This window comes from Haliotis rubra, unplaced genomic scaffold (genome assembly GCF_003918875.1).
Source record: "Haliotis rubra isolate DU_JTF1 unplaced genomic scaffold, ASM391887v1 Scf2478, whole genome shotgun sequence".
In the NCBI taxonomy this organism is placed as follows: domain Eukaryota; kingdom Metazoa; phylum Mollusca; class Gastropoda; order Lepetellida; family Haliotidae; genus Haliotis; species Haliotis rubra.
This window is the reverse complement of record NW_025766534.1, coordinates 1-27,834: the sequence shown is the minus strand read 5'-3', so window position 1 is coordinate 27,834 and position 27,834 is coordinate 1. Positions and strand designations below refer to the sequence as shown.

At 43.7% G+C, this 27,834-nt stretch overlaps 3 protein-coding genes across 3 annotated transcripts; 2 read left to right on the top strand and 1 right to left on the bottom strand.

The window, feature by feature from the left end:
* Positions 1–19,126: 19,126 nt before the first annotated feature.
* LOC124279179 lies at positions 19,127–19,869 on the top strand. The gene is made up of 2 exons (XM_046714977.1): positions 19,127–19,457; positions 19,789–19,869. Exons 1-2 carry the CDS (start codon positions 19,200–19,202, stop codon positions 19,867–19,869), a joined length of 339 nt encoding a protein of 112 aa, XP_046570933.1. The 5' UTR covers positions 19,127–19,199.
* Positions 19,870–19,899: 30 nt separating this feature from the next.
* Positions 19,900–21,689, top strand: LOC124279178. Its single transcript, XM_046714976.1, has 4 exons — positions 19,900–19,974; positions 20,214–20,471; positions 20,644–20,703; positions 21,490–21,689. Exons 1-4 carry the CDS (start codon positions 19,929–19,931, stop codon positions 21,687–21,689), a joined length of 564 nt encoding a protein of 187 aa, XP_046570932.1. The 5' UTR covers positions 19,900–19,928.
* A 190-nt stretch (positions 21,690–21,879) lies between these two features.
* LOC124279177 lies at positions 21,880–23,339 on the bottom strand. Its single transcript, XM_046714975.1, has 3 exons — positions 23,260–23,339; positions 22,297–22,539; positions 21,880–22,172 (listed from the first exon to the last, which is right to left on the bottom strand). Exons 1-3 carry the CDS (start codon positions 23,337–23,339, stop codon positions 22,013–22,015), a joined length of 483 nt encoding a protein of 160 aa, XP_046570931.1. The 3' UTR covers positions 21,880–22,012.
* Between the last annotated feature and the right edge of the window lie 4,495 nt (positions 23,340–27,834).

Genomic DNA, 27,834 nt, shown 5'->3' with positions numbered 1-27,834 from the left:
CATCCGCCAGTCTGAGGATAAATGCTATTTAGGTTTGTTTTCACCGAGTTACAAAATCAAAACTACTTTCTACTGGTAGTAAAATATGTATTTGATTGATGGCCAATAGGATTTTGCATGACATAGCTTATAACATAACAATTTCTCTCGTGGCAAGCGAGGTGGGTGTCAATATAATACTACTTACAATATTATTGTTACTTCGACCACAACCTCGCTTCTGAGGAAGAAATCGTTATGTTACAAGTTGTGTCATGGAAAATCTTTATGGTCATCAATCATATACATATTTTACTACAACTAGTAAGTAGTTTTGATTCTTTAACTTCCGTGAAGCGATCTGAACACAAGTAAGATATCGTTTCAGGCTTCCACAACGCTCGCTTCGCACTCACAAACATAACCCATTTAGCACGAACTGCGGGGTCCTGTGGAAATCTGTGCATGGTGACACCATCGCCCGACCCCTAGGAGCAATTGACGACAAAGCAACGATTCGGCATGTCGTCGCTGATGTCGAGAAATCATCAAAATGATGAGCGTGCTACACACTTTCTATACAACTAACTGAAAATCGTTCCTCATATGACGTCACTGCAGTGCTCTGGCGACAGAGTTACGTAACCTGTCTGTGGTTTCGTTGGCGGGCGAGAGTGAAGCAGGCGACTTTTTGGCAACTTTTAATCGCTCGGTATTAATTAACCACAAGTTTTTTAAGAATGAATTTGGTGTTCCGCATAAGTCTAACCACAAATCTTTCATATGTAATAGTTAAAAGAGTACAAAAAAAAGTTTATTTGTTCTTTAACTCTCTCTAACGAACCCTCTCCTGGCCCATCTCTCAAGTAGTACAAGTTCGGCTCGTCGGCTTTGATGTCCACTTTATCTATGTTGTAAGTTTTGACTGACCATATCGGATCGGTGGCTCGCTTACGACTATCACCCTCGTGTTCCCCCGGCTGGTATAGGTACCTCACGAGGGCCCTATCTGGTATCTGTTTCTCTTTCCCACGCAATGGCGCAGCCGACTCTGCCACTATTGATTTTAGTTTGATAGCGTCGGCTGGTTTCTTGCCGGTGAGACGGGTGATTTCGTGGTTGATGGCTGACACCACCTGAGGTAGCCGCGCTACCCATTCAGTCGATCGTTTCCCCGGGTTGGTCATCTCTCTCGCATACTGATGCCCAAATAAGCGCTCTGCCAAAGTCCTATTGAATCTCTCAACTATGGCTTGGCTGCGATGGGCTCCGGCCGTGCCACGCCTGACCTTGGTATCGTGTTTGTCTAGCAGGTGTGACACGGCACCCATGAACTCCCGCCCGGGGTCGACTTGCAGCTCTGTGGGCCACGTCAGCGGACTGCATTTGTACATGCGTTCGAATCCGCGGGCTACCTGGGCCGAGTCTTTCGTGGTCAAGGGTTCGGCTTCCTTGTAGCGACTGGCCACGTCTACGACGGTTAAGGCATACTTGTACCTCTTGTCGTGGGGTAGGAACAGGAGGTCGGCCTGGTGAACGCTATTGGGTATGTTAATACCGAACTTCCTTCTAGGCACGTAGCGTGGTGCCGGTAAATAGATCTGCCACAGGGCTTGTTTTTCAAGCCACGCTTTGGCCTCCTCCAGGGGTACACGCGCCATTTTAGCCAGCTTATGTACGGCGCTAGCTCCTTTCCAGTACCCACGCGGGCTGTAGTAAATAGCCTCAAACTTTCTTTGGTTCCGTGACATCGTGATATATATACACCTATGTTCTTGGTTCAATTTTCTCATGCCCGTACGCGTACGTGTTGATCCCATCAATAGCTATCCAACACTTAGTGTCCATCAGCGACAGGGACGTCTTGTTTATAGTCAGTCCGTATATCCTATGCCCATCACTTCTAAGCGTGTTCATTTTATGTCTGAAGGTACGGGTCTTGAACAGGGCTTCCTTGAATCTGGCGTGTTTGATGTGTTGTTTCACCACGCACTTTAACACCCTTCGCCTTCCGGATCTCACCCATTGTCGGCCTTCAGGATGGAGTACATCTTGGGTCTCAAGCCTATGTACTCGGCTATGGGCGTGCCAGCACCTCGTCCTTCATCTTACCTAGGACCTTTTTTTGCAGGTGCTGTGTATGGCATGGTCCTTGGGAGTAGACGCTGGTGTCATACAAATCGAGGCGTTTTTTCATGTCCCCGTACACGTCCTCATTTCGAATCTCCATCAGCAGGGAATCCGTGTCAGTGTACAGCACTAAACAACTGTCGCCGTACTGGTTTTAAGTTTGTTGTAGTAAAAGTCGTACATCAGATGTTTGGATAAATCGAGGATGCTCATCCCCACATAAACAGGCCGGTTGAATTTGATGTGGCTTTTCTTCATGTGTAGGGCAACCAGGTCGTCGGTGAATATCTTGCTCCGGTTGAATGCCGGGCTGGCTATCAGTCTCCTGAGCTTGTCTTCCTCATTCGACCGAACCAGCTTCACGGTCACGCGTTTCCTCAGGTTCTCCATAGTCTTACCGAACACCGAGTTGTTCATAGAGCTTGTAGAGTTTTTTCTCAAAGTCACTGGTGGCAAGCTTTCGTAGGTCCGTGTTCATTCTGATGTAAGGCTCCATCCAGGGGCTCTGGTTGAACACGAGCACCCTGTGTATTTTGGTCAGCCTCATACCCAACGACAGGTACAGCTGTAGGTTGCGATAGTGAACGATGTACTTGGTCTTATCCATTAAGTTGGGCACTAGTTTTTCAACGTCTGCCACCCGCCCACCTAACAAGTTATGTTGGTACTCAGACATCCAGTCTGTGTTAACCCTCATACGTTCGGGGGCCAGGGGGTAGCTGTTGTGTGATGTGTGTAATGCCTTGGGGTATTCTAAGTCCACCTCGAGGATAAAGCCTTTGCTCGAATCGTCCACGATGCTCATAACATCGATATCGGACGATACCCGCCGATCTCGTGCGATGACCATTCAAACCCTGTGGGGTAGATGCAATCATGGCCCAGCCGTACAGGTTGTTGGCGTCGAGGTAGAGAATATGATTGGTTGGCTTGCTCGGGTCGTAGCCCTTCACGTATTGATTATTTGCTTTCACGTATCGTTTGGTAGCCATGGAAATCCCACCTCGCAAGCCTTTCTCAATGAATAGGTGCATGTCGTAATCGGTGAGCAATTCCAACTTAACTCTGGTCTTTTTTCAACAATGCATCCAACGACAGACCTGGGCTGGTGTAGTACCATGCGGGTCGAGTTGATACTGCTTAAAACGCGTCCTCTAAACGTCTCAAACACGTCGGCTCGCAGCAGTACATCTGTCCTCAAGTACAGGTCGTGGTAGTCACCCAGATTCTTACAGCCCAGTTTATTCCATACGTTAATCGCGTGCGAGTAATCGTCTTGGGTGATTGTCGAGTCGGTCAGGTTGCTGTAAAATCGGTTGATGGGAGGCAGTCGGGTCTCGGCGAACTTGGCCCAACCATCCATGTACTCGTAGGGGTACACGCCCTTCCTCATCAGCAGGGGTCGAGTCTCGGCGTCGGTATATCGATCGGTGATGGGGAAGGTATTGTTGGCCTTGACCAGACTGTCGAGTGACGACAGGAGGAACTGAACCGAGTCGATGAACCTCAGGCCATTCAAGCTGAAGGAGATGTATCTCTCCATGTTGTTGGGGATGCACGTCAGGTTGCCGTCGACTTTCGCGATGGCCTGCATGATCAAGTGAGAGTCGTACCCTCTCAAGTTGTGGAAGACCACGGGGATGTTTATTGTCTTGGGGGTGATTCTAAGCTTGAGGTTACACGCGTTGTGAGCGGCGCCTCTATACTTACTGGTGACGTGGCAGTGATCTCTCACCGAATCACCGTTCAGTGGGCTATCACACACATGGCAGTGAGTGCTGCAGGCGTGGGCTAACCTGTCGGCTTGAGTCATACGCATGGGAGCGACTGTGTGTAGTGCATTCCTAATACTTTTCTCTTCCTCCTGCAAACACTTTAGAAACTTTTCAGCCGCCTCCGGGACCCTATACACTACCGGGCTTTCGTTTCCCCATCACATCGGACGACCAGGTATCCAAACCCACAGGCCTCATGCTCCTGTGTTTTGTGTGGCTGGGGTACCCCGACAGTCTCAACGGGTTTGACCAAGGCTTCGAAGTCGACGTAGATGACATAAGGCACGGACATCTGGTTCTTGTGGTTGTTGAATTTTTAGGATATTGTCACCTTTCTTAGGCATGTCGACTCGTATGGCCGTCTGCCCCACACCTTGACAATCATCCCGGTGGGATTCTAATAAATCATCTCTTGTGTGAAACCCTGTAGGCATCGTATGCAAAGTGTTTTTCCCAACGTGTTTCGACTGGTCGCGCAACAGCCTGCTAAGGTGTTTTATCCACGTGTAGTGATACTTATCGCCTCGCTGGGTCATGAATATATTGATCACGCGGCGGGGGGTTCCCCTGTTCCCCAACATTGTACTGACCCTATGCACTATTGTTGTGTTACCTTCGTGCCCTAAGACGTTTATTGCTATATTATTCTGTTTTCTACGTTAGTGATCTGGAATATGGGGGTGGGTTCATCTATACCATCCCAGTTGAGGCCCATCATCTTGGGGATAGCTGGAAAGCCTGTCCGAATGAGTGTCAGCTGGAAACAAGGCTGACCTGATAGCTTACCTCAGGCAATTGTCTCCTCTATTCTTGACATTGACCTTGGCCTGTTTTGCTTTGTAGTAGGGGGCAAGTCTATGTACGACCCGCCTCTGAATGGCATGTAGTAAGCTATGTCTAGACAGACATTATCGATTTTATCCACGACCCACCCGGACCCCATGTGTGTGTAGCGTTCTAGGTATTCTCGTATCTGCTGAAAACTGATATCGATTTACTCGTCTATAGTCTCGGTATGAGTCGACTTCTTGTTTACCTCGGAAGTAAGGCTGAACGTACTCAATGACCCCAGTGGGGGTTCCCCCTGCTGTTTATCGAGTGACATTTTCACTGTGATTTGAAACTTTATACTTCCCAAATCGTTTAGTTCCTCATTGACTTTATCAGCGATTAGAGGCTTGATATCGGCGATGTCTATGTTCCTATCAACATGCATGAGCCAGCCTCTCAAATAGTTACCTACAGCGCTCAGTCCGCATGAACTCTAGGTCAATAGCTCTATTCTGCCGTAATAGTTCTACAAGCTGTGCTTTCCTCATACGGGAATAACCTACTAAACCCAAATCGCGTGCCTCTTGGTTCAATTGTTTTACAGTGTGGGGCTTTGCTTTCGGGGTCATGTAATAATAATGCGACTAACCCGGCTCTCCCCCAGGCGGGAATAACCCGTCAACCCTAGCTCTTTTGCTCGGAGTTTTAGTTGTTTTACCGTGGGAGGGTTGTATGTTAAGTAATCTCAACAATGCTGGTTTGGCCATTCGAGAATAACCAATTACTACCGGCTGTCGCTATGATTTGCTTGAGCTCACGAGTAGTAGACATTGCGCATACACACCTAAGTATATCAATCTCTAATTGGGCCGCCGGCAAGGGAGGTAACTCTTCCAACCTTGATAAAAAATAGTGAGGCGCCCATAAAATCCTTTAGTAAATATCTAGATAGACCTTATCGATTATACCCTCGACCCACCCGGAACATGCGCAGCATAGTAGGGTGTTTTGTATTATTTGCAACGAGTCGTCAACAAGTATATCTATCTCCCCATGCACATCTACTCGTCCACCATCAAAGTAATTCCAAGTGTGCTCAGCAGCCCACGGCACATCAAACCCTACTTTCACCATGATTGTAAATGAGCACCCCTTATATAGTTTGCTGACAATCATGGGTTTGAGGACACTGATATCTATACTTTCCCCCACATCCATCTGCCAGCTTCTCAGGCAACGACTTTCCCTGGGCTCAACTTCCACGAACATTGTTATACCTAGGTGTGCACAGTCTCTAATTGGGTCACTGGCAAAGGGACCAGCCTTACACTGCTATCCTGAGGAGGTGCCTACGTTCTTTTCTGTAGTCTTTTTTCTTCTCGTAGATAAGATGATGTCTGCCTACGTTTGCTCCGTGAGCTTTGCATAGGCAGTAGCGGCCTTTCACCCCGACACCACACACAGAACACGTGTAGTTGATACTTCTCATATGAAAACAACAGTACCCCTCAGTCCTGCAGCTCCTACCACAGGTCTCGGTCTTCCCCATAAGTATGTATTCGCATTGGTACGGGCGGGTCTCATCTTTGGTATACTTATATGAGCACTTAGTCTAATTGTTTCGCAAACCAACGCGCAGTCGCTGCTAGACCCAGCACGATAAAGATCAATTCCCGGGTCATTTGCCCTGGGGATGATGTGTAGTACTGAGCGAGTGTGGGCTTATGGAGTGGTTCTAGCTGTTTACCTGTTAGTAGGTAGTATTCTCTCGCTGCGTCGTCGACATCATGGAATGTTTTAATGGCATGGTTCTCACGCCTGAGTTGTTCGTTAATGTAATCGATCCTCTGTACACGTTTTTCGCGTACTCAGATTGCGCTGCTTGTAATTTCTCCACAGCTTTGTTGTGACGCTTCCGTTCCGCCTGTATCTCAACCGTGTGTGACTCCCGTAGTTTCGAAGAAGAGGAAATTACTCCCGGAAAATGCCAGGGCGTTTACTGACGCCCCACCAACCATCATGGCGATCGTAGCCATCCTATATATAGTTACATTTGCTTCAAAATATTTTCCGGTAGGATCCCTTGTTTTTTACTAGGATGTCCTTGGTGGCCATCGCCATACCCAGGTTCATTATGAGCATACCCATATCCTGCAGGTTGAAATCTAGCTTGATAGTCGGTTGTTTAAGCACCATTTTGGTCAACCTAGCGTACCCTACAGCTAGACTGGCGACCACGGTGGCGTGGTATGCATCGTTGACGAACGTTTTCCCCTCAGACATTATGTATATGATATAAAAATATATATTTATAACATGATATGTGGGTTGACCTCTAATTGTGGGGAAGGGTTTCCCTCCCTTGGTTGTTTATTATATAACCATGAGATAGCCACGGCAGCAGTTGCGCCTGCAATCAACAGGAGTGGAGCCCGGCTCCACAGTGGAGCGGAGCTACTCTTAGACCACCTTTTTTCACCGGCGGCGACTCTCTTAGGGTTCTTCTGCCTGGTGACTGTAGGGGTCACCTCGGGTGGGGTTTCCTCTGAAGGGGTCACCTCCAGTTGGGGTGGGGTCTCCTCGGAGGGTCTCCTCCATTTGGGGACTCATTTCTTGGGCAGCATCCATCTTGTATACTATTATTATTATTTTTCCCCTCCTTAAATTGGCAATGCTTTGCTGTGATAATCGCCGCCGTCACCGGGGCTAAAAACATACCGTATTTGTGGTACAGCACGCAGCTGATAGAGCTCAAGGCGTGTTCAATAAAAGGGTCTTTCTCAAGGTCTTCCCATAGGTAAAGTCGACGTTCCTGGGGAATGGGAAGGAAGTACGACGCTATACCAGTGTATATCTGGGTCATAGCCGATCCTATAGTCTTTGTCATCTCGGCCCCGAGTCTAGCCTCGTATCTAGCGTACAGCTTATCGATTTCTTCGGTTGACATTTTGTGAATTTTATCGGGAGTGTAGTCCCCAAAGTAATGTTTGGCTTTGCCACCAACAGCCAGCGCCACCAGTCTCTCTTGCTTATCATCGTCCTCTCGCTTATCATCGTCCTCTCGCTTATCATCGTCCCCTCGCTTATCCCCCTCCAACAGTTGTTCTAGCAATTCATCACACTCCATCTTATAATGTAATAAGTAAGTTTTAGTTTTAATAATATAATACATTATGCAGGTGAAACACAGCGAAATGAAGGTTAAGTTGCACACGACGAGCACTTCAAAAACAACCATAACTATAACTATAACTGATAAGTGCTAAACGCTAAGCTTTGCTTAGCATTTGCTTAGCTTTGCTTAACATTTGCTTAGCTTTGCTTAGCATTTACTTAAGCTTTGCTAAGCTAAAACACCCTATAGGCCACGGGTTGGTCGGTCTTGAGCACGAGCTTAGCATGTTTAGTTTCAGCGAGCTGTTTCTTTACCCGTTCCCGTTCTAGTTTGCTCATCACATCGTTCTCTCTCAAACACTCCTCGAACGAATCCCTGTCCTTGCAGTGGAACAAGGCCACCCATCGCGTCTGCTCCCTGAGGTCTTTGAACTTCTGCGTTAGTACCCAGACGCTGTGCTTTGCGTGCCGTCCGGAGAAGGCCAGGTACGATAGCATGTCTCTCTTTTTTGTTATCTCACGATTAGCGCTGCAGTCGTCCAGTATGAACAGCGTCGACTCCCCTTTAAATTTGTTGTGATAAGCTTTCAACCAGTCCTGCAGACGTGTTCCCGGGTCGACTCTGTGTACGTCCGGGTCCGTCATCACCCAAGGTCTTTCCGTGTATGTTCTATTCATGTGCAGAGTAGGGCACATGATAACGATGTTATCGAACACATCCCGGTAGTACCCCTCCAACATATCCAGCACGAAAACGGTCTTCCCACAGCCAGTCTGCCCGCACACTATGGCGCAGTGTGGGTCGCGGGGCAAATCAATACCGCCAGCAGGCAGTGGCCTGCCGCCAGGCAAATCAGTAGATGGCTTGCACGAATCTCCCATTGTCTATATTAAGTTGCGCGTCCATAATAACGCATACAGATATAATTTCAACTTGCCCGTGGGTTGAGCCTTCTTGGTGATCTGGATTGTTATCCCCTCGCTGCCGTTGTCGATGCGGCGACCGCTACCGATGCAGTTTATCGTCATCCGTGGATCGCATGTCCAACCATAGCGCGTACTTGGTGGTCAGGTATTCACCGATCTGCACGGAGGATAGGTCCAGGTCTTTGGTTATGTATGGGTGTTGTTTGATAGCCGGTAGCTTTTTTATCTCATCCCATTGCTGGTATGCCCTCATACCATGACTGAACAGCTGGTTGGGTACGCCCTCGATGGTCACTTCCACCTTTTCAATCTCGGGGTTGAAAAACTTCTTGCTGTCCCTTCGGAACGGCTCGTAATCCTCCACGGGGACGACCAGGATACCTTTCATCGATCGCGCCGGCACGTTCAGATTGATATTCCACACAGTGTCGCTCTTATCCCGCACGACCGATCTATGCCGCAGGACCCTATCATACAGGATGGCCACCTTCCCCGAGTACTGGTTTCGAACCTGCCTGGCCAGCTCCGGGCTAGTGACCATGTCGAACTCCAGAGAGATGTTGTCGATGGTGTAACTGGCCTCATCACCGTTCGGCGTACGCACTACTTTGTTGTAGTCGTTAAACGTGAGCTCGTATTCAAGCCTATCACCCAGCGCGGCCTGGTAAAACGGCGCGTGTTCCGTGAGCAACTTCGAAGTCGGCGGTATGCATAGAACCTGTTCCACGTGACGCTTGGGCGATGGCCTTTCACCGTCCGTGATCTTGTCTAGCTGGTCTTGCGTGAAGCAATACCCCACGCGGACTGAGTCGATTTGCTTGATACCTTGGTACACGCGTCATTGATGCGTTCTCCCTCGCTTTTCCAGAGGTCCCCATAGCAATAAAACACGTCGCTGTCGTCGATGCTCAGCACCTCGTTACCGCTGATCTTGATAGTGGTTTTCTTGATGATGGCTCGACCTACGTTCCGCACGAGATCACGTTTGTCGTTGTCGGAGGTCAACGTGAGGTTGAACGTCAGTCGAACCGTGCCTGGTACGATAAGGTCATTCTCACCCAGGTTTGGGAATCTAACCAGCAGCGTTTGGTTCTGGTCTATCTTGCTGGGATTGTTGGTGATGGTCACCGACTGGCGCACGGCTCTGACGCCTAGAGGCTCTCTTGATCTTCGGAAAGGATCTAGTTTCCTGCCATACATTGTTATATAGATAAAATATAAAAGTTTAATATAAATAATGGCTGAAGGCGGTCATGAGTACATCCCGATGGATGATATGGGTGATGTGGATTACGCTGACACCACATTCACGAACAACCCCTTAAGTGCTGAACTTGTACAGCCGGCCGTCGACGATTATTACGACGCAGTTGAAAAGAGAGACAACATCAAGCCGTTGGTACGAGACTATGCCAAGTTTACCATCGATAAGAAGGGCACGCTGCGATTGAAAGGCTCAGGGCCGAACACAGCGGTGAACGTGATACAGACAGTATCAAAAAATATTGGCCACGTACCATGACAAACCCTTGCCTGGTTTAGAATTTACTGTTCGAGAACTGCGAGGCCTAGACGAAGCCGTAAAACGTGTACGTGGAGAACTCGTGAACAACATGGGGAAACTGAATGAAGTCGACGAACACATCGCTCTCGAGAAAATAAAACTCACCAAACGGACGACGAGGATATGAAGCGCCGTATCTAAAACGGCTGCGTGACTTGCAAGATGAGAGACGGACTCGGTTGGAATCCGCTTCCTCGAACCGGGAACAGCTTCGATCCCAGATCAGCCGCATGCGGGAAACCATCGATCGAGTCCTAAATGAGGACACCATGTTGGCCAACAGGATCCGAATCCTCTTCCGAGAGCAAGGGATCACCATCGCCAGCATTCTGACTGCATTGGGCTTCATCATATCAACCCTGGTGGTGTCATTGAGTGGGGGTACTCCCACACCCCCAACACCCACTGGTGGCGTCAGAGACTGGATAAAAAAACACCTGAAATCCCTCGGGGAGGCCCTGGCTAAACTGGCTGGTAAGGCCGCCGAAGCCCTGCCCGGCATCCTTGGTAGCATCGTCTCGTGGCTGCTGAGCGCTCTGGCTAAAACTGTCACGTGGCTCGGTCAAAACCTGTGGGCAGCCATTGTCGCCGTGGTGGGTCTGGTGTACGTAGCGGCTAAGGAATTTTTAACCAAATGGAGTCCAACACCGCTACTACCACACCAACCACCAGGGCTGTTTTACGGTCGATGTGCTGCTGATTGGATTGTCAGGGTTGGGGTTGTGGGGTGTTGGTTGAACCCTGGGCTCCGGGGTGGTACGACTATACCCATCGCACCAGTATGTGTGGGTGGTGGGACTTGGGGACGTAGACATCGGGTTGACGCCTAACTTTTGGTCTGCCGTGGCTATGACTATTTCGTTGTTGTAGCCCACCACTTTTTTTACTCTCAGTTGCATATCGCTCGGAGCCATGTACAGTCCACGTCGAAGACGTAGTCGACTTTCGACCGGGCGTATTCCAACACGTCTTGGTAGCGTTTGATGGCACTCGGGAGATCAACTGGAGCATTGATAGCATCCTCAACGTTAACAACGAACTGTTTCTGCGCGTCGTAAGCAGTCCCCTTACCGATAATACTGGAACGCGTTTGCGCCTGCGCACCTAACAGCGCCCACACGTACGTTCGAATCGAGTCGTTCAAGCGTTCGGTGCCGGCACGAGTAAACCCTTTCGACGTGTCCAGCATGAACATTTTCCAATCATCATTTGCTCGAACCTCCAGACTTCGGTAATCCTTGCTGTCATCGAAAGCCATGTAACGGTCATCCCACTCGTTTGTTGTGATATGATACGACTTGTAACCCCAATCTTTCACCAGCTGTTTGCTGGCTTCCGCGATATGCATATTGTGAGCGATGGGGATACCCAACCCATGGTTCGGGCCCGGCAAACGCCAATCCGTCTTCGGGTCTAGTTCGAATTCGTTGCAAACGTGTTCGTAGGCCCGTCTATCGTACTGGTTGTTTACTGCGTCCCATGCTTTGTCCTGTGGGATCGGAGCGCTGATCTCTTTGAGGATACGCCTGACCTGGTAGTACACGTGGAATGTGAACACAGACTGACTCAGCGGTCCCCGCCGAGTGTCAGTTAATGTCAAGCCACACCCCGTTGTAGCGCACCACACGGCGAAGTTGAGTTGATTCTGCCAGAACTGCATCGGGTTGTTGAACCAAGCGTGGACTACCTTAACGTTAGTCACCGAAAACCTATACCTAGCAAATACATCTATAAACTGGGCAAATACAACCCAGCAGCGACCACGATCTTCATGTGTGGGAAATCTATATCCAGTTTAGGGTAAAACAGTCCCGGGGAGTAAAACACTCCTGGGGAGGATGCTCCTCCTTGTTTGTCCATTTTTAAAGTATTATATAATGGGTATATATACTCTAACATGTACGTAACACTTCCAGGAATAACGAGCGGCGAGGCCGTTCAGCTGATGCACGCGATCGATAACACGTCGGGTCAACTCGAAGTCGCACTCTGCGATATCACCTACCTACCGCGATGGACTAACATCAACGTCAACAACAACAAGCTGTTCGTCAGTGGCGCCCGCAACCAGATAACTGACGGCTACTACAGCGTGTGCTCGCTAAGCGACGAGGTCTTCAAACCCTTGGGAGCCGAACTCAAGATGAACGACTCAAACGGCACAGTGGTGTTAATCAACAACGGAATAAACCCCTTGAGGCTCGGTCGACCATTGGCGAGGACACTCGGTATGCCGCCTGACGAGATAAAACCAACAACTACCGTCACAGGCACAAAGTTACCCGACCTAGTACCGTACCGAGAGCTGTGCGTTCATCTCGGTCAGCTGAGCACAACGGACAACATTCAAGGGGGTCACCCTTCCACGATACTGAGAGCCGTACCGGTGAAAAGGAGAAATACAACGAGTCGTTTTCACCGCGGCAGTATAAGAGGTTAACTCAAAGGGTAACATCCCTGAGCTGATAATATCGGTGTTAGATATAAATCATAATCCTGTGAATATAGGATACCTCAGCATAACGCTGCACATAAAATGACTAGCGCACAAGGCCCGGGATGAGGTTGAAAAAATGCATCAATGCGGGGATCTCCGACCTCGGGGACACACGCGGATTCGACGACCCCGGAGTAGATGGTAAATTGTACGCCTTGCAACTGAAAAACAACATTTACAAACGCGTTGAAGTCCCCTCCGGTGGAACACTAGGTGATATAGTAGATACCTCAGGAGCGACCGTCAACACTCGGTACACCCTAGTCCGCACCGGTGATGATAAATGGATGGTATACCCATCGTTCGGAGGCAAACTGTTCGACTTAGAAGATGTTGAGAGAACGGCCGTCGCCCGAAACAAGCCATATACGCTCGTCTTCACCGACGATGACAAGTGGGTGTTGTTACCCGCTAAAGGCGACTGGTTTCTCAATATTAGGCTCGGCTCCCCCTACGTGTTCACGGAGAACAAAGACAACTACCTAAACAAAGTCGTGAACAACGGAACCCTGCTCGTGGCTTACGTCCCGGCTCAGAGACGTAGCGTAGTCATCAGCCCAGTCGCCAGTATGGCAGCCCACATGCTATCGAGTAAACCGGAGTGCAAAACGGGCATTGCAGTTGGTGTCTGAATTTGCTGGCGTGGCCAACATCCTGGCGAGCCTACCGGTGAACTCCACGCTGATCATCAAAGTCTACCTAGGGGAACCATCGACGGATGAATTCAAATCGTGAAGGGGTCAAACTCCAGTGGGGAAACAACACCCGTATGCCGTTTGCACAGTTTACGTGCGGGTGGATGTCGACTCCCACACCAGTCTGCAGGGGTCACCATGACCGTGGAAGACACGATATCACTCACCAAGATCTTCCTACCCGACAACATACACTTCATGGGGTTAAGTGCACCCCTGAGAAATTATCAGAAAAACAATTGGAAACTATCTCGTAATAGTATTATAGCAATGGCCAATCATCGGCCCAACGCCACGCTTAACGATCTAGGGGACACGGAGGGATTTGATCAACCTGGTGAGGAAGACACCTTGTACGTCCTACACTTGAAAGACAACGTGTATAGGCGGGTGTCGTTATCAGATTTTAAAGAGCCTGAATGATTATACAACCTAACCCTCACCTCACCTTATATCTCCTTGAAACAAAATAATACTATCTCCGAGATTAGGAACAACGGCATCATTCTAGGGTCGTTCATTCCGGATTCTAGTGTACAAGTCATACGAATACCAGGCCACTCGGGCAACATGTTAGCTTCCAGTGGGAAGGTAAAGATAGAGATCAAATTACTCGATTACCAAGAGGATTTTAGAGATTACTCGAGAGTCTTCACATTCATCATAGACGTCTATCTGGGAAATATACGTTTGACTCGTAATTTTATTCGCCTTTTAGATGGTCTTCTGTTAGGTTGGGAAGACAGGTGTAATAACCAACGTTGTCGTATTATTGTCCTAAATGGAAGTAAAGCTGAGTCCACGATTTTTACACGCAAGTTAATCTAAGTATTATCAGCTTTAAGTTCATTAATCGAAGGTTAAATGAAACCCAATTGAAATATCTATTGTAATATATATTATAGGATGGGACTGTACCCAGTCGTAGAGGAAGTCGCGAAGACCCTGGAAACCGTAGACGGGTTCCGCTTGAGACAGTTATGTGATGTAAAACGCCAACTAGAACAAGACCGCGACACGCGGAAAGCACTATATAAGAAGTACCATAGAGCTTTCAATATCGTGGACGGGACTGATACTGCCCTTATGGCAACCAGCATGGGACTAGGGGCGGCAGGTGTTGGGTTGTTAGCCACCATCGTGGCCGCACCTATAGTGCTAGGCATTGAAATACCAGCTGCGGTTGTAGGGTGGCAGGGTTGGTGTTTAAGTTTGTGTCCCGCGGACTGCATCGTAAAGCGTTGAAACACGACGAGATCAGGGTTCTAGCCGAAGCAAAGCTGAACACAGTAAGTGAGCGTATTTCGGCAGCACTCACCGACAGTAAGATCTCAGAGGAGGAATTTCGTTCAATCCTCTCTGAACTCGACAAGTACCGTCAGATGAAACAAGAAATCCGGTCCAAGTCTCGTAAGTCTGCTATCAGCGAAGACGAGAAAAAAAAGTACATAGAACAGGGGGTACGAAAAGCCCAGCAAGCCTTTATTACGAACACCAAAGAGATCATAGGCGATTCACATTAAACTGTTTCATCGAGGTCAACGCGACATAGCGGCACAGTAGTGCCACGTGGGGTCGGGAAGGTAACTGGGGGGTTCAAAAGTAGTAGACAATGGTTGGTGAGATCTATGGGGCCTGACAAAGCTTTATTTGTGAAATAAGGCTTTGCAGAGGCTTTGTTGGACTTGGTCTCGGACTATCATTGTATCTACTACTGCTGATGAACGTAAAGAAATACAACTTCACTTCTAAAGAATAATTTTGAAAAAAAACACAATGCATAACGTTCCATGACTTCCCAGGTGCAAAATTTACACTGATGAAACTGATAAGACTTCACAAGTGTGAGGTCACAGTGCTGCTGTGAGGAAACACAATGTCTCCTCATGGACAGGAGACTCTTTCAGGACACTGTAGTTCATCATTTGTCAAAGTTTGCTTTTTGCTTTCCAAAGTTCTTGCAAGGTAGTATTCATCTTCCCAGCTCATCCCGTGTGTGTTTGATCGAGTTCAAGACCGGGGACCAGGAAATCAGCAAAGGGACATAAGAAGTTATGCGTCAGAACTGCAGTGTGGAACACAGACTTGTCATGTTGAAATGTCAGTCCAGGACAATAGGGTTGCATGAATAGCAGAAGATTACCATGATTGACTATCAACTGAGACTGACCGGTGGCACGAAATGCTCTCCAAACCATTACGATGCCCTCTCAAAATAGGTCAGCCTTGGGAAAAACTGTTTGAGGTAAATGGTCGCGAAGATGAAGTAACCACATTGTATCGTCCATCTTGGTGACACGCATCGCAGATCACACACCGATTTTGCTACAGGACATCCCTTCATCGTGCATCTTTTCTAAAAGTCTAGGCTCTTTCATGTCAAGCATACTTAAAGGTCACATGCAACCAAAAATCAAACATAATTAAAACACAATTATCACTTCTTCATCACATATAATATACATTGCTGTATATGAAAAAACATATAAACAAAATTATAAGCGTACAATCGCAAATCAAAAGTGCAATATTTTGTACCCTCGAAACGAAGCAGCCGGGATACCGAACCCAGTCAGAGTGGGTGGGCGTGCATAAGTGTAACGAAGACTTTTCATTGGCTGGTTCATTTTGCCGATACGCTCATCTGTGTGTATATAGAGATGTTGGGTTTTGTAAATACCTGCTCATTTTTTTTCTGCATTTGCGTTCGATCCAATCAACAAATACTGAGATGGTGAACTACTGCGTGGCTGGAAACTGTCGTTCGTCCAAGTACAATGCAGGACTTGAAACTGACATTCGGAGTTTGCACTGGTTTCCGTCCGACCCAGTGCGGCGAGAAAAATGGATGCAGTTTGTTCGAGAGAAGCGCTCGTGGTGTCAGTATAACAAGTATTCGCGATTATGCTCCGATCATTTTAGTGATGACTGCTTGAAGACGCTGAATAGAAGACTACTGTCGCCGAAAGCTATACCTTCGATCCAGAAGAAACTGACACCAAACACCGGTCCTCTACCTCATGTTGACATGTTCGGACATCCAACAAAGCGAAAGAGAAAAGAGTCAAGCAAGGACATGGTAAATAGTACACACATATGTTTAGATACATACATCGTGAATTATAAATTACCAAGCAAAATAATGAGTTCTAGAATTTGTACATCTGTACATCCCCCGTTACTATTTATAGCTACTGTTCACTTAGAAAACATACCATCATTCCTGAAGAATGATGGCAAATATGTGAATATATCGTACATACTCGAATGGGAATCATTTATCAATGTTTTATGATGTAAATCGTGTCTTTGGAATAGTTTTCATGTCAGATGTTATCACTAGTGTTGATATTTCTAGGCCCAAGTGACATTAGCCTATCTTGTATTTGTATGAATCTGCTCTTGAATTATGTTGACATTTTGCTTCATAGTTACCACAAACACACCACTGTCCAAATGTTGTTACTCCCCATTAGGTCATTCGCCTCTCACTATAAAGATATTATTATTATCATGCATGTTCTTCAAAATTGGAGGGATGTAGTTGCTGATGATGCATAACTGTAAAAATCATTTGGAAAAAATACTTCAACATTTAAAGATTATAAAAAATAACATTCTAATGAATTCTACTTACTTTTATGGCATGTTTTCATGAATTCATTTTCTATATATGTTCAGTTATTACTATAATTGTCTGATATTGGCATTGTATGAAAATAAAAATATGTAAAATATGTTATGTACAATCAGAGTTACATATTAGCAATATTTTTAAATATCAATTCCATCTGTAATAACTTTGCTTGACTTACTTTGATACAGATAGTTACACAACTACTTGCGACTGTGCGAGAAGATCTACCTCACCTGACACCCCACATCTACCACTATAGACCTTTTCTTGGATGATCACGATGGATCATGTGATCAAGCATCCACCCCACAACTAGCTGTCACAGTTGAGGAAGCCATCCCAGATGTAGCCTCTATCTCAGAACTACAACCAGCAAGTTCATCTACTGGAGAAACACAACAGGTATATAATTGTGTGCATGCCAGTAATGCTGCATAATGCAAGGAAATCGTGACTGCGAGAAATGTAAGAGAAAGTAGTGAAAATAGCAACTGTCAGAGGAGCAAATGTCTAATGATGATGATGTTGTTTTGACATTTATATATTTGTAATTTAATACAACAATTTATTAAAATTACATGTATGCGTTTTCATTCACTCCAATAAAAGTTTCCTTTTTTAATGTTGACTTTCATTTTTCTTTATTAGAGTCAACAGCTAGTCTGCCACCATCCAAGAAAGTTCTAAAAACAACATCAGCCCAGACTTCAAAGAGAGTTTATGTCTGCAGGAGGTCGGCTGCAACTCAGGCATCAGTCAAATCTGAGTGCAAAGGTACCAGTGTGTATAACATTTTGCAATCAACAGACATCATAACATGTCATGTGTACAAGTATCACACCTGCCTGTCTGTGTAATTACATAATGTGACAGAGACAGAACTCAGGTGCACGAGCCATAAATCAATTGGTTTTGTTTATGGTCTATAGCCTGATAGGTGTTAGTTTAAATTGCATGTGGTCAGTGATTGAAGTTGTGTACTGCATATTGTCATTAGCTGACAGGCAGGCAGACATATAGGTGTCAATAAAACAGAGACATTGAGTTTTGTCTGTGACAGAGGCTGCCTATCACAATCAACATGTTTTTTCTATGTTTCCATAGACATGAATTCAAACATTTCAGTTTTCAAGCTGAGCAATTTTTACGATGAAATTAGTATTCCCAATGCTACACTTTCTTGAAAACTTGCAAAAGCAAGATGTGAAAAAAATTGAAAAATGTATGGAACCAGTGTATTTTTATTACTGCAGACCAAAAAAAAGCTACTATTTTAATTAAAAGTATTTATCCTACCTACTCAAGATATGGTGTATAATGAATAGTTGAATTGGTTTTGTATTTATTTTCCGGCCTACCAACCAAGACCTAGTAGTAGGTAGTATTACGATCTGCAATGTGACAATTTGCATGTCATTTTTAATTTTGATACTTCTTCAGCCTACAGATAAGGAGTGCAATTGTTGTATCACGATACACTTTCATAATAACTTCTATGTATATAATTTTTAATGTCCAGATTTTTTTAGACAATGATGTAGAGGTATTCCTGGTTCTGTATTACAGGGACATCCACTGAGTCCGCCGTGAAGATGACATCTGTTGGAATCCAGTGCTCACTTCTAGAACTACCACTGCCTGTTCATGACGACACTGACAAGCCCGAGTCAGCCCATGATGAGATGGGCCCAACCTGGCAGCCTCCTCTCTGTTACAAGCACAGGACAGTGATGACGAAAACTTTGACAGCAAGTGTGACCGGTACATTTGTAATAAATTTAATACAAGTTCAAATACATTTTAGATTTATTTTATCCCCCGCCCCAACAGCATTGACTTGGGGCTATATTAAGGTCCCAGTCTGGCCCAGAACTCAAAACCGTTAACATTGATGTGTTATGATCTTTAAATTGTTTCTAATATCAACCTGAACTCAAGCAATGATCAACTGACCAATATTACTGCAAGAAGAAATCTGTAAATTACACTAAAATCACAAGTTGTAGGAACTTTTTACATATTCTGACACATAAAGAACATTCCAGCTGGGAACATTCTGCTGTCTGCTTCAATCTTATATTCTGGATCTCTCCCAAGAAAGTCACTCCTAATGCTGCAGTACCTTGGTATGTCTTCAGTCAGTGTTAGGACTTTCTTCCAACATCAGAGGTCCCTGTTACACCCAGTGATTGAGAGAGTATGGAAAGAAGAACAGAGGATGATTCTAGATGAAATTCGATTCACAGAGGAACCTCTCGTCCTGGGTGGAGATGGAAGGGCAGACACTCTAGGCCACAATGCTAAGTTTGGCTCCTACACCCTGATGGAACTGGGTAGCAGCAAAGTTGTACATGTAGAACTAGTGCAGGTATAGTTTATGTCATTTTCTTTTATTGTTCATGCACAAAAAGAAAAGTTATAACAAATAGGTATCATTGGAAATTTAATCTCAAGTGAAGTAAAGTGTAAAAGATAATCATTAACTGCTTACACACTGGTCACAAAATAGTTATCTTGTGGTGGAAAGTGGAATTTTACCGTTCCTTGACTAAGCTATCGGTGTTAGGATGAATAAAGAAAATGACGTACAATGAGGAATTTGTATATTCATGACATCCGTTTATAATGTTCAATGTAATAGTGCAACAAGGGTTTATCATGTGTGTAATATCTATACAAGATGTCTTAACTTTCTTCAGAGCAATGAGGTGAAAACTCCAACGCCATGGAAAAAGAGGGCCTGGCTCGTAGTGTTCACTTCCTCAGAGAAGAAGAGATGAACATCCATACCATGGTGACAGACTGACACCTCCAAATTCAGAAGTGGATTCGAGAAGAGATGCCTGATACTATACACCACTATGATGTATGGCATGTGGCTAAAGGTACATTGAAATTGTGAACAATACAAACTGGGTTTTGTTGTTTGATTATGATTTTCATGGATCATTTATTCACCAGGTTTTTTTGTAATTTGTAATGATTATTTACCATTTGTTCATTGCTAAAGGTATAAACGTTTCTGTACTTTTATTTTATGTGTCTTTTTACAGGAAGTAATAGTGTTTTTTTTTTTTAATCGTAAATAATCATTGAAATGATGAGCTGGGTTTTAAAAAATCAGGTTTGCGAAAGAAGATGGAGGCCTTGGCAAAAGAGAAAGACTGCAGCATAGTTGGCAGATGGGTCCGCAGTATCTGCAATCACCTCTGTTGGGCCGCAGCATCCACTCCTGATGGGAATGGGGACGTCATCAGAGACAAATGGTTATCTGTAGTAAACCACATGCAGAATATTCATCACGGCCATGGGAAACACTTCCCCAACTGTCTACATCCAGATCTAGGCCAAGATGACCAGAAGAGAAAATGGTTGAAGTCAGGTATGGCAGAAATATATATCTGCACATGACAAAATCATTTTGACAATTGATACTAAGCTATATAACTTTGATATTCAATTTGGAAGCGTTCTCTTTAGAATGGATCTTCTATTCTGTTATATTCTATTATGCGATCAAAATTGTTAATGGATAAAAATTGTGTCTTTCACAGGATCCAAGGCCTGTGAAAAGCTCAGTCAACTCCTTGAGCAGCCTCGTCTTTTTGCGCGATGTACAGAAACTCTCCCAGGCTACCAGACATCCAAAATCGAAGCCTATCACAGTGTGGTCAATCATTTTGCACCGAAGATGATTGGTTTCTCTTATCTTGGCATGCAGTCCAGGTGTTATGTGACAAAATAGCATTGACTGGTCAATTTACCATCAAATCCTGTTGTGTTCCTAACAAATGACACATTTTTCCTGATATCTTGAAACCAGATGCGAAAACTGTTCCGTTGATTATATTCCTTTCATAAATATGTTTCACTGATAATCATAAATATAACTGACATGTATGAATGCGACAGATATAAATATATTTCATTTTTTTGTCCAGATTGTATCTTGCCTCCATGGACTTCCAGGCAACAAGCATTTAGCAAAGCCGGAAAACCACAGGTATCGGTGTCCTATCCCAAGTACAAGAAGGGACAGTCAGTGATCCATCTTGTCAAGACAGCGAGGACCTATGATATGTCTGATTGTGTACAATACTCAAGCTACAATGTCAATCCAAAGTCGTTCACAAGCTATTGATCAAATTACTGGATAATTTTGCATGTGCCATTACCTATTGGTAGAAACTCTGAAAGTGTGCAACGTTACTGTTTGATCTAGGTCTCTGTGTTAGCAAAACCTACACTTTTGACCCCACAAAGAGTCCATGATTTTGCTCAAGGTCTTAAAATTTTCATTAACGCTTATGGAAATTACATTTTTTTTTCACAAGTGTCTTATTTCATTACAATGATATCCTAAATTGCACATTGTTATCATATTGTATTTTGAATTGCAGATTATGTGGATCGCCTTTTATCAAGAACCTGCCAGGAGGTTGGCAACGACCAAAAGAACTGCTGCACAAAGAACCTAATTCCAGCACCCCTCACACACACATTCAAGAGATTAACAAAGGAAGATGCCATTGCCAGACACAAGACACGTTTCAGCAGACAGACTCTCATGCCATCAATGAAACACAGTGACAGACACTGAAAAATAGACATTCTTTTATTTTGTCAATATGCATGATATAGTACAGTGTTACTATCCTAAAGTTATTTATACATTAATGTTTGCAATATGTATGTCTAGCATAATTTGTATATATATATGTACATTATGTATTAACAACGTTTGATGGTGATGTAACCCCAAAGAAACTGAATAAAAGAACCCTGATACAGTACAATAACATAATACTCAACATACACTATAAATTATTAAACTTGGTAAAATAAATTGTAAATATTACATTCACTGAATTGGAGTGGGAAAAGCTAAATATATTATTCTTGCCACAAAGTCATTGTTTGTCATTACTCTAAAGATGGATACTTGAAGCCACAAAATTCTTCTGATGGAAATTCCGTTCTTATGGCTCTAACTGCACATGCAGGAAGTGGCACTCTCACTTTCCTTCCGAGGTATCCACAGCACCATCTCACAAACTGTCGGTAGCCTGTGTATCTGTATCGCCTGAAAGCAAAAATAATGTAATCATAATTATTATTTTACAGTGTTGATCTAAATCAGAATTCAATCAATTGAAGATACAATCTACTGAATTAGCTTTACTTCTGTACATATTTATTCACATTACCTGTTGACAGCTTGATCAGCCACATCTACCTCTCCATACTGCTGTCTGTACTGGAAGTATGCTGTCTGCAGCACCCATCTGTTACAGCACACCCCAGCAAAGCCAGGTTGTTGAGTGATGCAGTTTACTGATGGCAGGCCTTCTCTCTCCACTTCATCAATCTTGGCCACAGTTGTAGGGTTCTCCTGACAGCAGCTACACTCTTCTGCAGTTGGGTGTGCAATACCCTGTCCACACTTGCACCTAAAAATATTTAAAAGCATCAGTGCATATAATTCTAAAATAAAGCTCCATTCATCAAATACCGTTCCTAATTAAACTACATATTGTCCAAGATATCTTTTATGGATTAAATTTTCTTTTTGATTTATTTCAATTTTATAAATATGAAATAAGTTTAATCCATAAAAATAAAATGTACAATTTCTAATTGCCACTGAAACTACATATTCTTACAATTTCACTAAGTTCTGTAGATCTTCTACATTTTTTAGCGGACTAATAGACCTACTTAAAAGCAAACAAATTGAAAATAAGTTAACGTGACCATTCTTTAATTGGGGGACTGTCTAAATAATCATGGATGTAGTTCGGTTGGTAGAGTGTCCGCTCATCACCCAGAAGAACAGGGTTCGATTCCCGCCGGCGTCCTAACAAAAACATTAAAAGATGGGAGTTGTTGCTTCCTTGCTTGGTGCTAAGCTGATATAAGGTTACACTCAGCTGGCGCTACACTGCGGTTGTAAAGTGTGCCTCCAATGCACACACAAAACAAATTTCATTGTACTCAATGATAATAATGAATTCTTCTTCTTATTATTATTCACAAGTTTTAATGTCAAATGCTGGACTAGTGTTTCTATTCAAGATTAATAACTAACATTAAAAAAATAAATTTATATGAAGTCTCTGATTTGAAATAAAGTAGAAAACATTGATACGAAAATCTAGTAGGTCACAAACCATTCAGTGTTTTCTGTGCGCCTGTTATCCATATATCCTAAACCAGGATCTCTCCGGGGTTCCCTCGCTGTCACTTTCATCTGTTACTGGTTCAAACATGTAGGGTCTACTTCTGGGTGTTGCTGTCAACTTCCTCCTCGGTTGAGTGTCCATCTTCTGAAAAGAATTCACATTCCATATCTAAAGCCATGTTTGGTGAACTCGAATCACCGTCTTGAAACCCAACATCTTGATCTTATTTGACAGTTAGAAATTCTGACAATGCTAAATAATGACGTTGCTGTAAGTATCGAACTGAGAAAGTGACTCGGTAACAAGTACGTGGCGGTGAAATAGTCAAATGTAATTATATAATCAGTTAAATCGGTAATCTACTGTCATAACATATAAAAGCTCGCGCCTGAGAAATATCAACAAAACATTAGAAAATATAAGCTCACATCAAAGCCTCCCTGATTCTATGAGTACTCACCCGGTCACCGCCAAGAAAGGCTGTCCGTCTTGAAATGTCGAACGCCTCACTGGTTGACACATATAGCTGAGTAGATCTAGATCCGGGATCCTTACAAGTTTCTTTATGCAACGAATAGATTATTAACTATTTATTTGTGTACACAACCAGGATTTGACTACTCCTGCTCACGACCTTATAATCCGGGCTTACATCCTGTTTCAAGCTCCGCGAACCTATTCAGTGCGCATGCGTCAGGAGCGCAGCGCAGCCCAGCTGTTGAAACTCCGTTTTCCCCGAAAAATCGGAAATTTCGGGGAAAATTAGTGAATCGTTTGAACTCCGATTTCGCGCGGTTTTTTCATCGCGTTATTTTCAACTTTATAAGTTGAATTTGCATTATTGATGATTTGTTTCGGTAAGTCCATACCGAAAGGTATCAGAATCTGCAAAGTTGTGTTTTACGTTGCATGTGACCTTTAATTAATTGTACTGTTGTGTTTTAAAATCTGTTGAGAAGACTGCACTGAATGTACCGCAATTGTGAACGTTTGTTATCAATGTGTTGTCTGCCTTTGTGGCACGTGTATATGCGACCTATATCTTTTGAGATATCGTGTAAAGAACGTGCTTTATATGTGCATCTCTGCTTGGACCAGAAGTTTCAAAATGGATTCGGGTAGTGTTTAATTAATACTGGTCGTTAGATTTAGCTCATAACAATAAATACTCTGCAATACGTTGTGTTCTTTCATCTGCGATGTTATCTATGTGTTCTGGAAAACCATATTTTACAATGTTATACATATTATGTGTATAAATAGCTATAGAACACTGTTATGATACCATTATGACTAACTGCAAACATCAGTCTTATTACAATGCTTCAAACCCATACCAATGCCGTAATAATAATAGTTTTTTCAATTACATCAACCTCAGTTTAAACACATCCATTCAAAAATCTAGTGAACAACACTATCCCATTACGCACTCTTCATACTTTCTTATAGATGGATATCTGAGGTACGATATGCACAACAGTATTCTATAGCTATTTATACAGTAACATTACACAAGATGTTGTTGGCATTTCAGGTAGCAGCTGTGATTGATTGATTGATTGTTCGATTATGGCCATGACAGTAATTGTGCAAGTCTTACAGCACATACGACTGTAGATCCCGTAGGCATCAGGTGTTGTGTATGTATGATTTCATATAGCTACTGAAAATGTGTTGATATATTTAAAAAAAAAATTAACAACAGTTTAAAACTTTAAACGCAATCGTGAAATTAATATTTACCTAAAAGAGTTTTATTACATAAAGTCAAATTTGCTACTTTGTACCATGATGGATTTGAGCATATGACGGACAGGTTTATTTCATTAAGAGGCCTCCGTCCCAGAGTACATACATTGATAATTCATTTCCTTGGACATGAATAGTAATATAGCAATAATAAATTAAAGTTACATGCCAGTTATGATTCTCTATCTCTGGTAATCTAGTTGTTTTAATGTCCTTTGTCGACTGATTTGATAATGTAACATTATATAGTGTCATTGTATAACTTGTTTGAGTCATGACACGGCTGAAATATTGCTGATGTGACTATAAATCTTAACTCAGTACCAATAAGGCATCCCAATGGTGTAGCATGATGACCAACAATGCAAGTATATACATATTCTTTCACCATACCAACTATCCAACGAGTTTAATGAATTAAAGGTCGTGAGAACAAACGGTGTCCATATTGACTTTTAATTGTTTTTTACAGATGTTCAACATGAAACGTCTGACCTTGCTTGTCCTTCTAGTCTACACATGCCTGTTTGTGTTATGGGGTAGTTATGACAGGTAAGTGTTGTTATGTGGCAGTATTATAAGTTGTTCACTGGTCTCGTGGGGCCGTCAACCCATGGGCCCTGAGGGACCAGTGAACAACGTATTTATCTTACCGAACACCTTCATGTTAATTTTGAATTGTATGAAGCACGGTACAAATCTTTTGTAGCCATCGCTAGATTTTGCTGACAAGAAAAACAGATTTAGAGTTATCTCCCTTCCATCGATTTGCATTCGCAAAACATCGGTAATTTCCGTACATCATACGTGATTCAATGTTATTCGAGATAAAGAATTACTACCACGAAGTACCAAATGATTGAGTTGTAATTGACAGCGAGGTACATTGAAATGTTACTCGCATGTAAGCGGGGTACATTGAAAATAATAGAAGAGAGCTAAGCCAATCAGAAAGCGACATTTATGTGTGAGGTAAGATAAAAGTCATTGTAAAACAGTGTTGTTAGTGTTTTGGGGTGGCTGATTGTGTTGGGAGGGGTGTGGTAATGGGATGTAGGGTTGTGGGGATTTTGGGTTGCTGATTGTTTACAAACCTAGGCAAGTGCCCATCTACAATCCAGGGATCAACAGCATGAACATCGATCTACGCAACTGGGATACGATGACTTGTGTCAACTAAGTCAGCGAGCCTGATCACCCGATACCTTAGTCGCCTCTTACGACAACCAAAGTCAGCAGGGTTCCAAGTATCTCACACCTTTCCTGTATTTCTTCCTGAGCATCGCTCTACGCAATTTGGACACGAGTCTGACAGCACGATCCTTTTATTCGCCTCTTAAGACAAGCAAGGGTTGCTGAAGGCCAATTCTAACCCGGATTTTCACGGGCAAGTCAACTGTTTCATATTTAGATCTATGCATAAAGATTCAGGTGACAAAAACTCTCCACAAGGCCGTATGACAGAAGGGATGATTTCAACTTTCAATAGTCAGCTTCCCTTTCATGTCGAGAAATATTCCAACACCTCCATCCTTTGGTTGTTTTATATAACGTTTGAGGTACAATCAGGCGTGCTCTTTCTTTCAGGATTTCAAAGAGCGTCATACCACTCTTGCTCAGTTATGTGATCAAGGTCACAACATTCAAGGCCTTCAGTCAAGAAGTTTTATGGTAGATATATGAAATACATGTGGAGGAAATTTCCGGATTTGATGCATCAGTGACAAAAATATTGTCCGTTGTTCCCTATTTTTGACTTATACCATACTTCCCGAATTCTTTCAGGTGGATAAATACTAGACTCAGCATATGTTTATGACGGGTGCCATCTGTGGGGTGCAATCCAATGACTGGATTGTCTGGTTCAGACCCGATTTGTTTACAAACAACATCGTACACCTGTAATACTGCTGAAAACAAACATGCAAGGGCATGTGCTGATCTAAAAAGCCATTTCCACCGGACGAGGAATGTTTTAAGAGCAATTCTTTAGCCTGTCGCTGAACGCATTAAGTTTTTGCTTAACCAAGAAAGTTTTCATCATGGACCTCCTCAACACAGATCCCAACACACTTCTTTCTCATCTCCTTTAAGATGGATTAGATTGAACTGCTTGCCAGTTGAGAATCCATACGAAAGTATGTATGAAGTCCATCCATTGCACGATCCAGAGTATGCAGATGGCGTTATGGAAAATTACAAAATTCTTTGGAATAGGCCCACATACAGCCCCAGATTATATTCAAGCCAACAAAACTGATCTTGTCCTTTTCGATAAAACCAATAGTGATATCTATACTGAGTCAAAAAGAAACTTCACAAAATGTAATGTGAAAATAATGAATAATTTTTCTCTGATGATACATCTATGTATCCGAAATGGGATCCTATCTTTCGACTCTAGAAAACGTTAGCAAAACCCACTCAAACCCATCCATTCAACGTGCAAATGACGTAAGTGTCAAATCAGGTTTTGCACGTGCAGTCGATCACGCGTGATCTTTGCATCGAAGTTTTCTTTATAATAATAATAATAATAAATGCATATTTATAATGCGCCCCTTCCACACCCTAAAGGCATGCCCAAAGCGCTACAGAATATTTACACTGGAGTATTTACAGATGAAGTTATACATAATATACTGAGAAAAGGCGAGTTTTAAGTCTGGACTTAAAAATGTCAATTGTGGCAGAGCTTTTAAGGGCACATGGGAGAGAGTTCCAAAGCACAGGCGCGGAGTAAAGAGAATGATCGGTGTCCAGAAGGATTTCAGTTTGTAGGATGGGATGACCAGTCGGTTTTGTGTGTTT

Coding starts and splice junctions, on each gene's coding strand:
- LOC124279179 (XM_046714977.1), top strand. CDS start 19,200: ATGCTGCAGTACCTTGGTATGTCTTCAGTCAGTGTTAGGACTTTCTTC. Junction 19,458..19,788: donor TACATGTAGAACTAGTGCAG/GTATAGTTTATG, acceptor AACTTTCTTCAG/AGCAATGAGGTGAAAACTCC.
- LOC124279178 (XM_046714976.1), top strand. CDS start 19,929: ATGCCTGATACTATACACCACTATGATGTATGGCATGTGGCTAAAG. Junction 20,472..20,643: donor GAGAAAATGGTTGAAGTCAG/GTATGGCAGAAA, acceptor TGTCTTTCACAG/GATCCAAGGCCTGTGAAAAG. Junction 20,704..21,489: donor GCCTCGTCTTTTTGCGCGAT/GTACAGAAACTC, acceptor TTTGAATTGCAG/ATTATGTGGATCGCCTTTTA.
- LOC124279177 (XM_046714975.1), bottom strand. CDS start 23,339: ATGAAAGTGACAGCGAGGGAACCCCGGAGAGATCCTGGTTTAGGATAT. Junction 22,540..23,259: donor CGCACAGAAAACACTGAATG/GTTTGTGACCTA, acceptor AAATATTTTTAG/GTGCAAGTGTGGACAGGGTA. Junction 22,173..22,296: donor GCTGATCAAGCTGTCAACAG/GTAATGTGAATA, acceptor TTTTGCTTTCAG/GCGATACAGATACACAGGCT.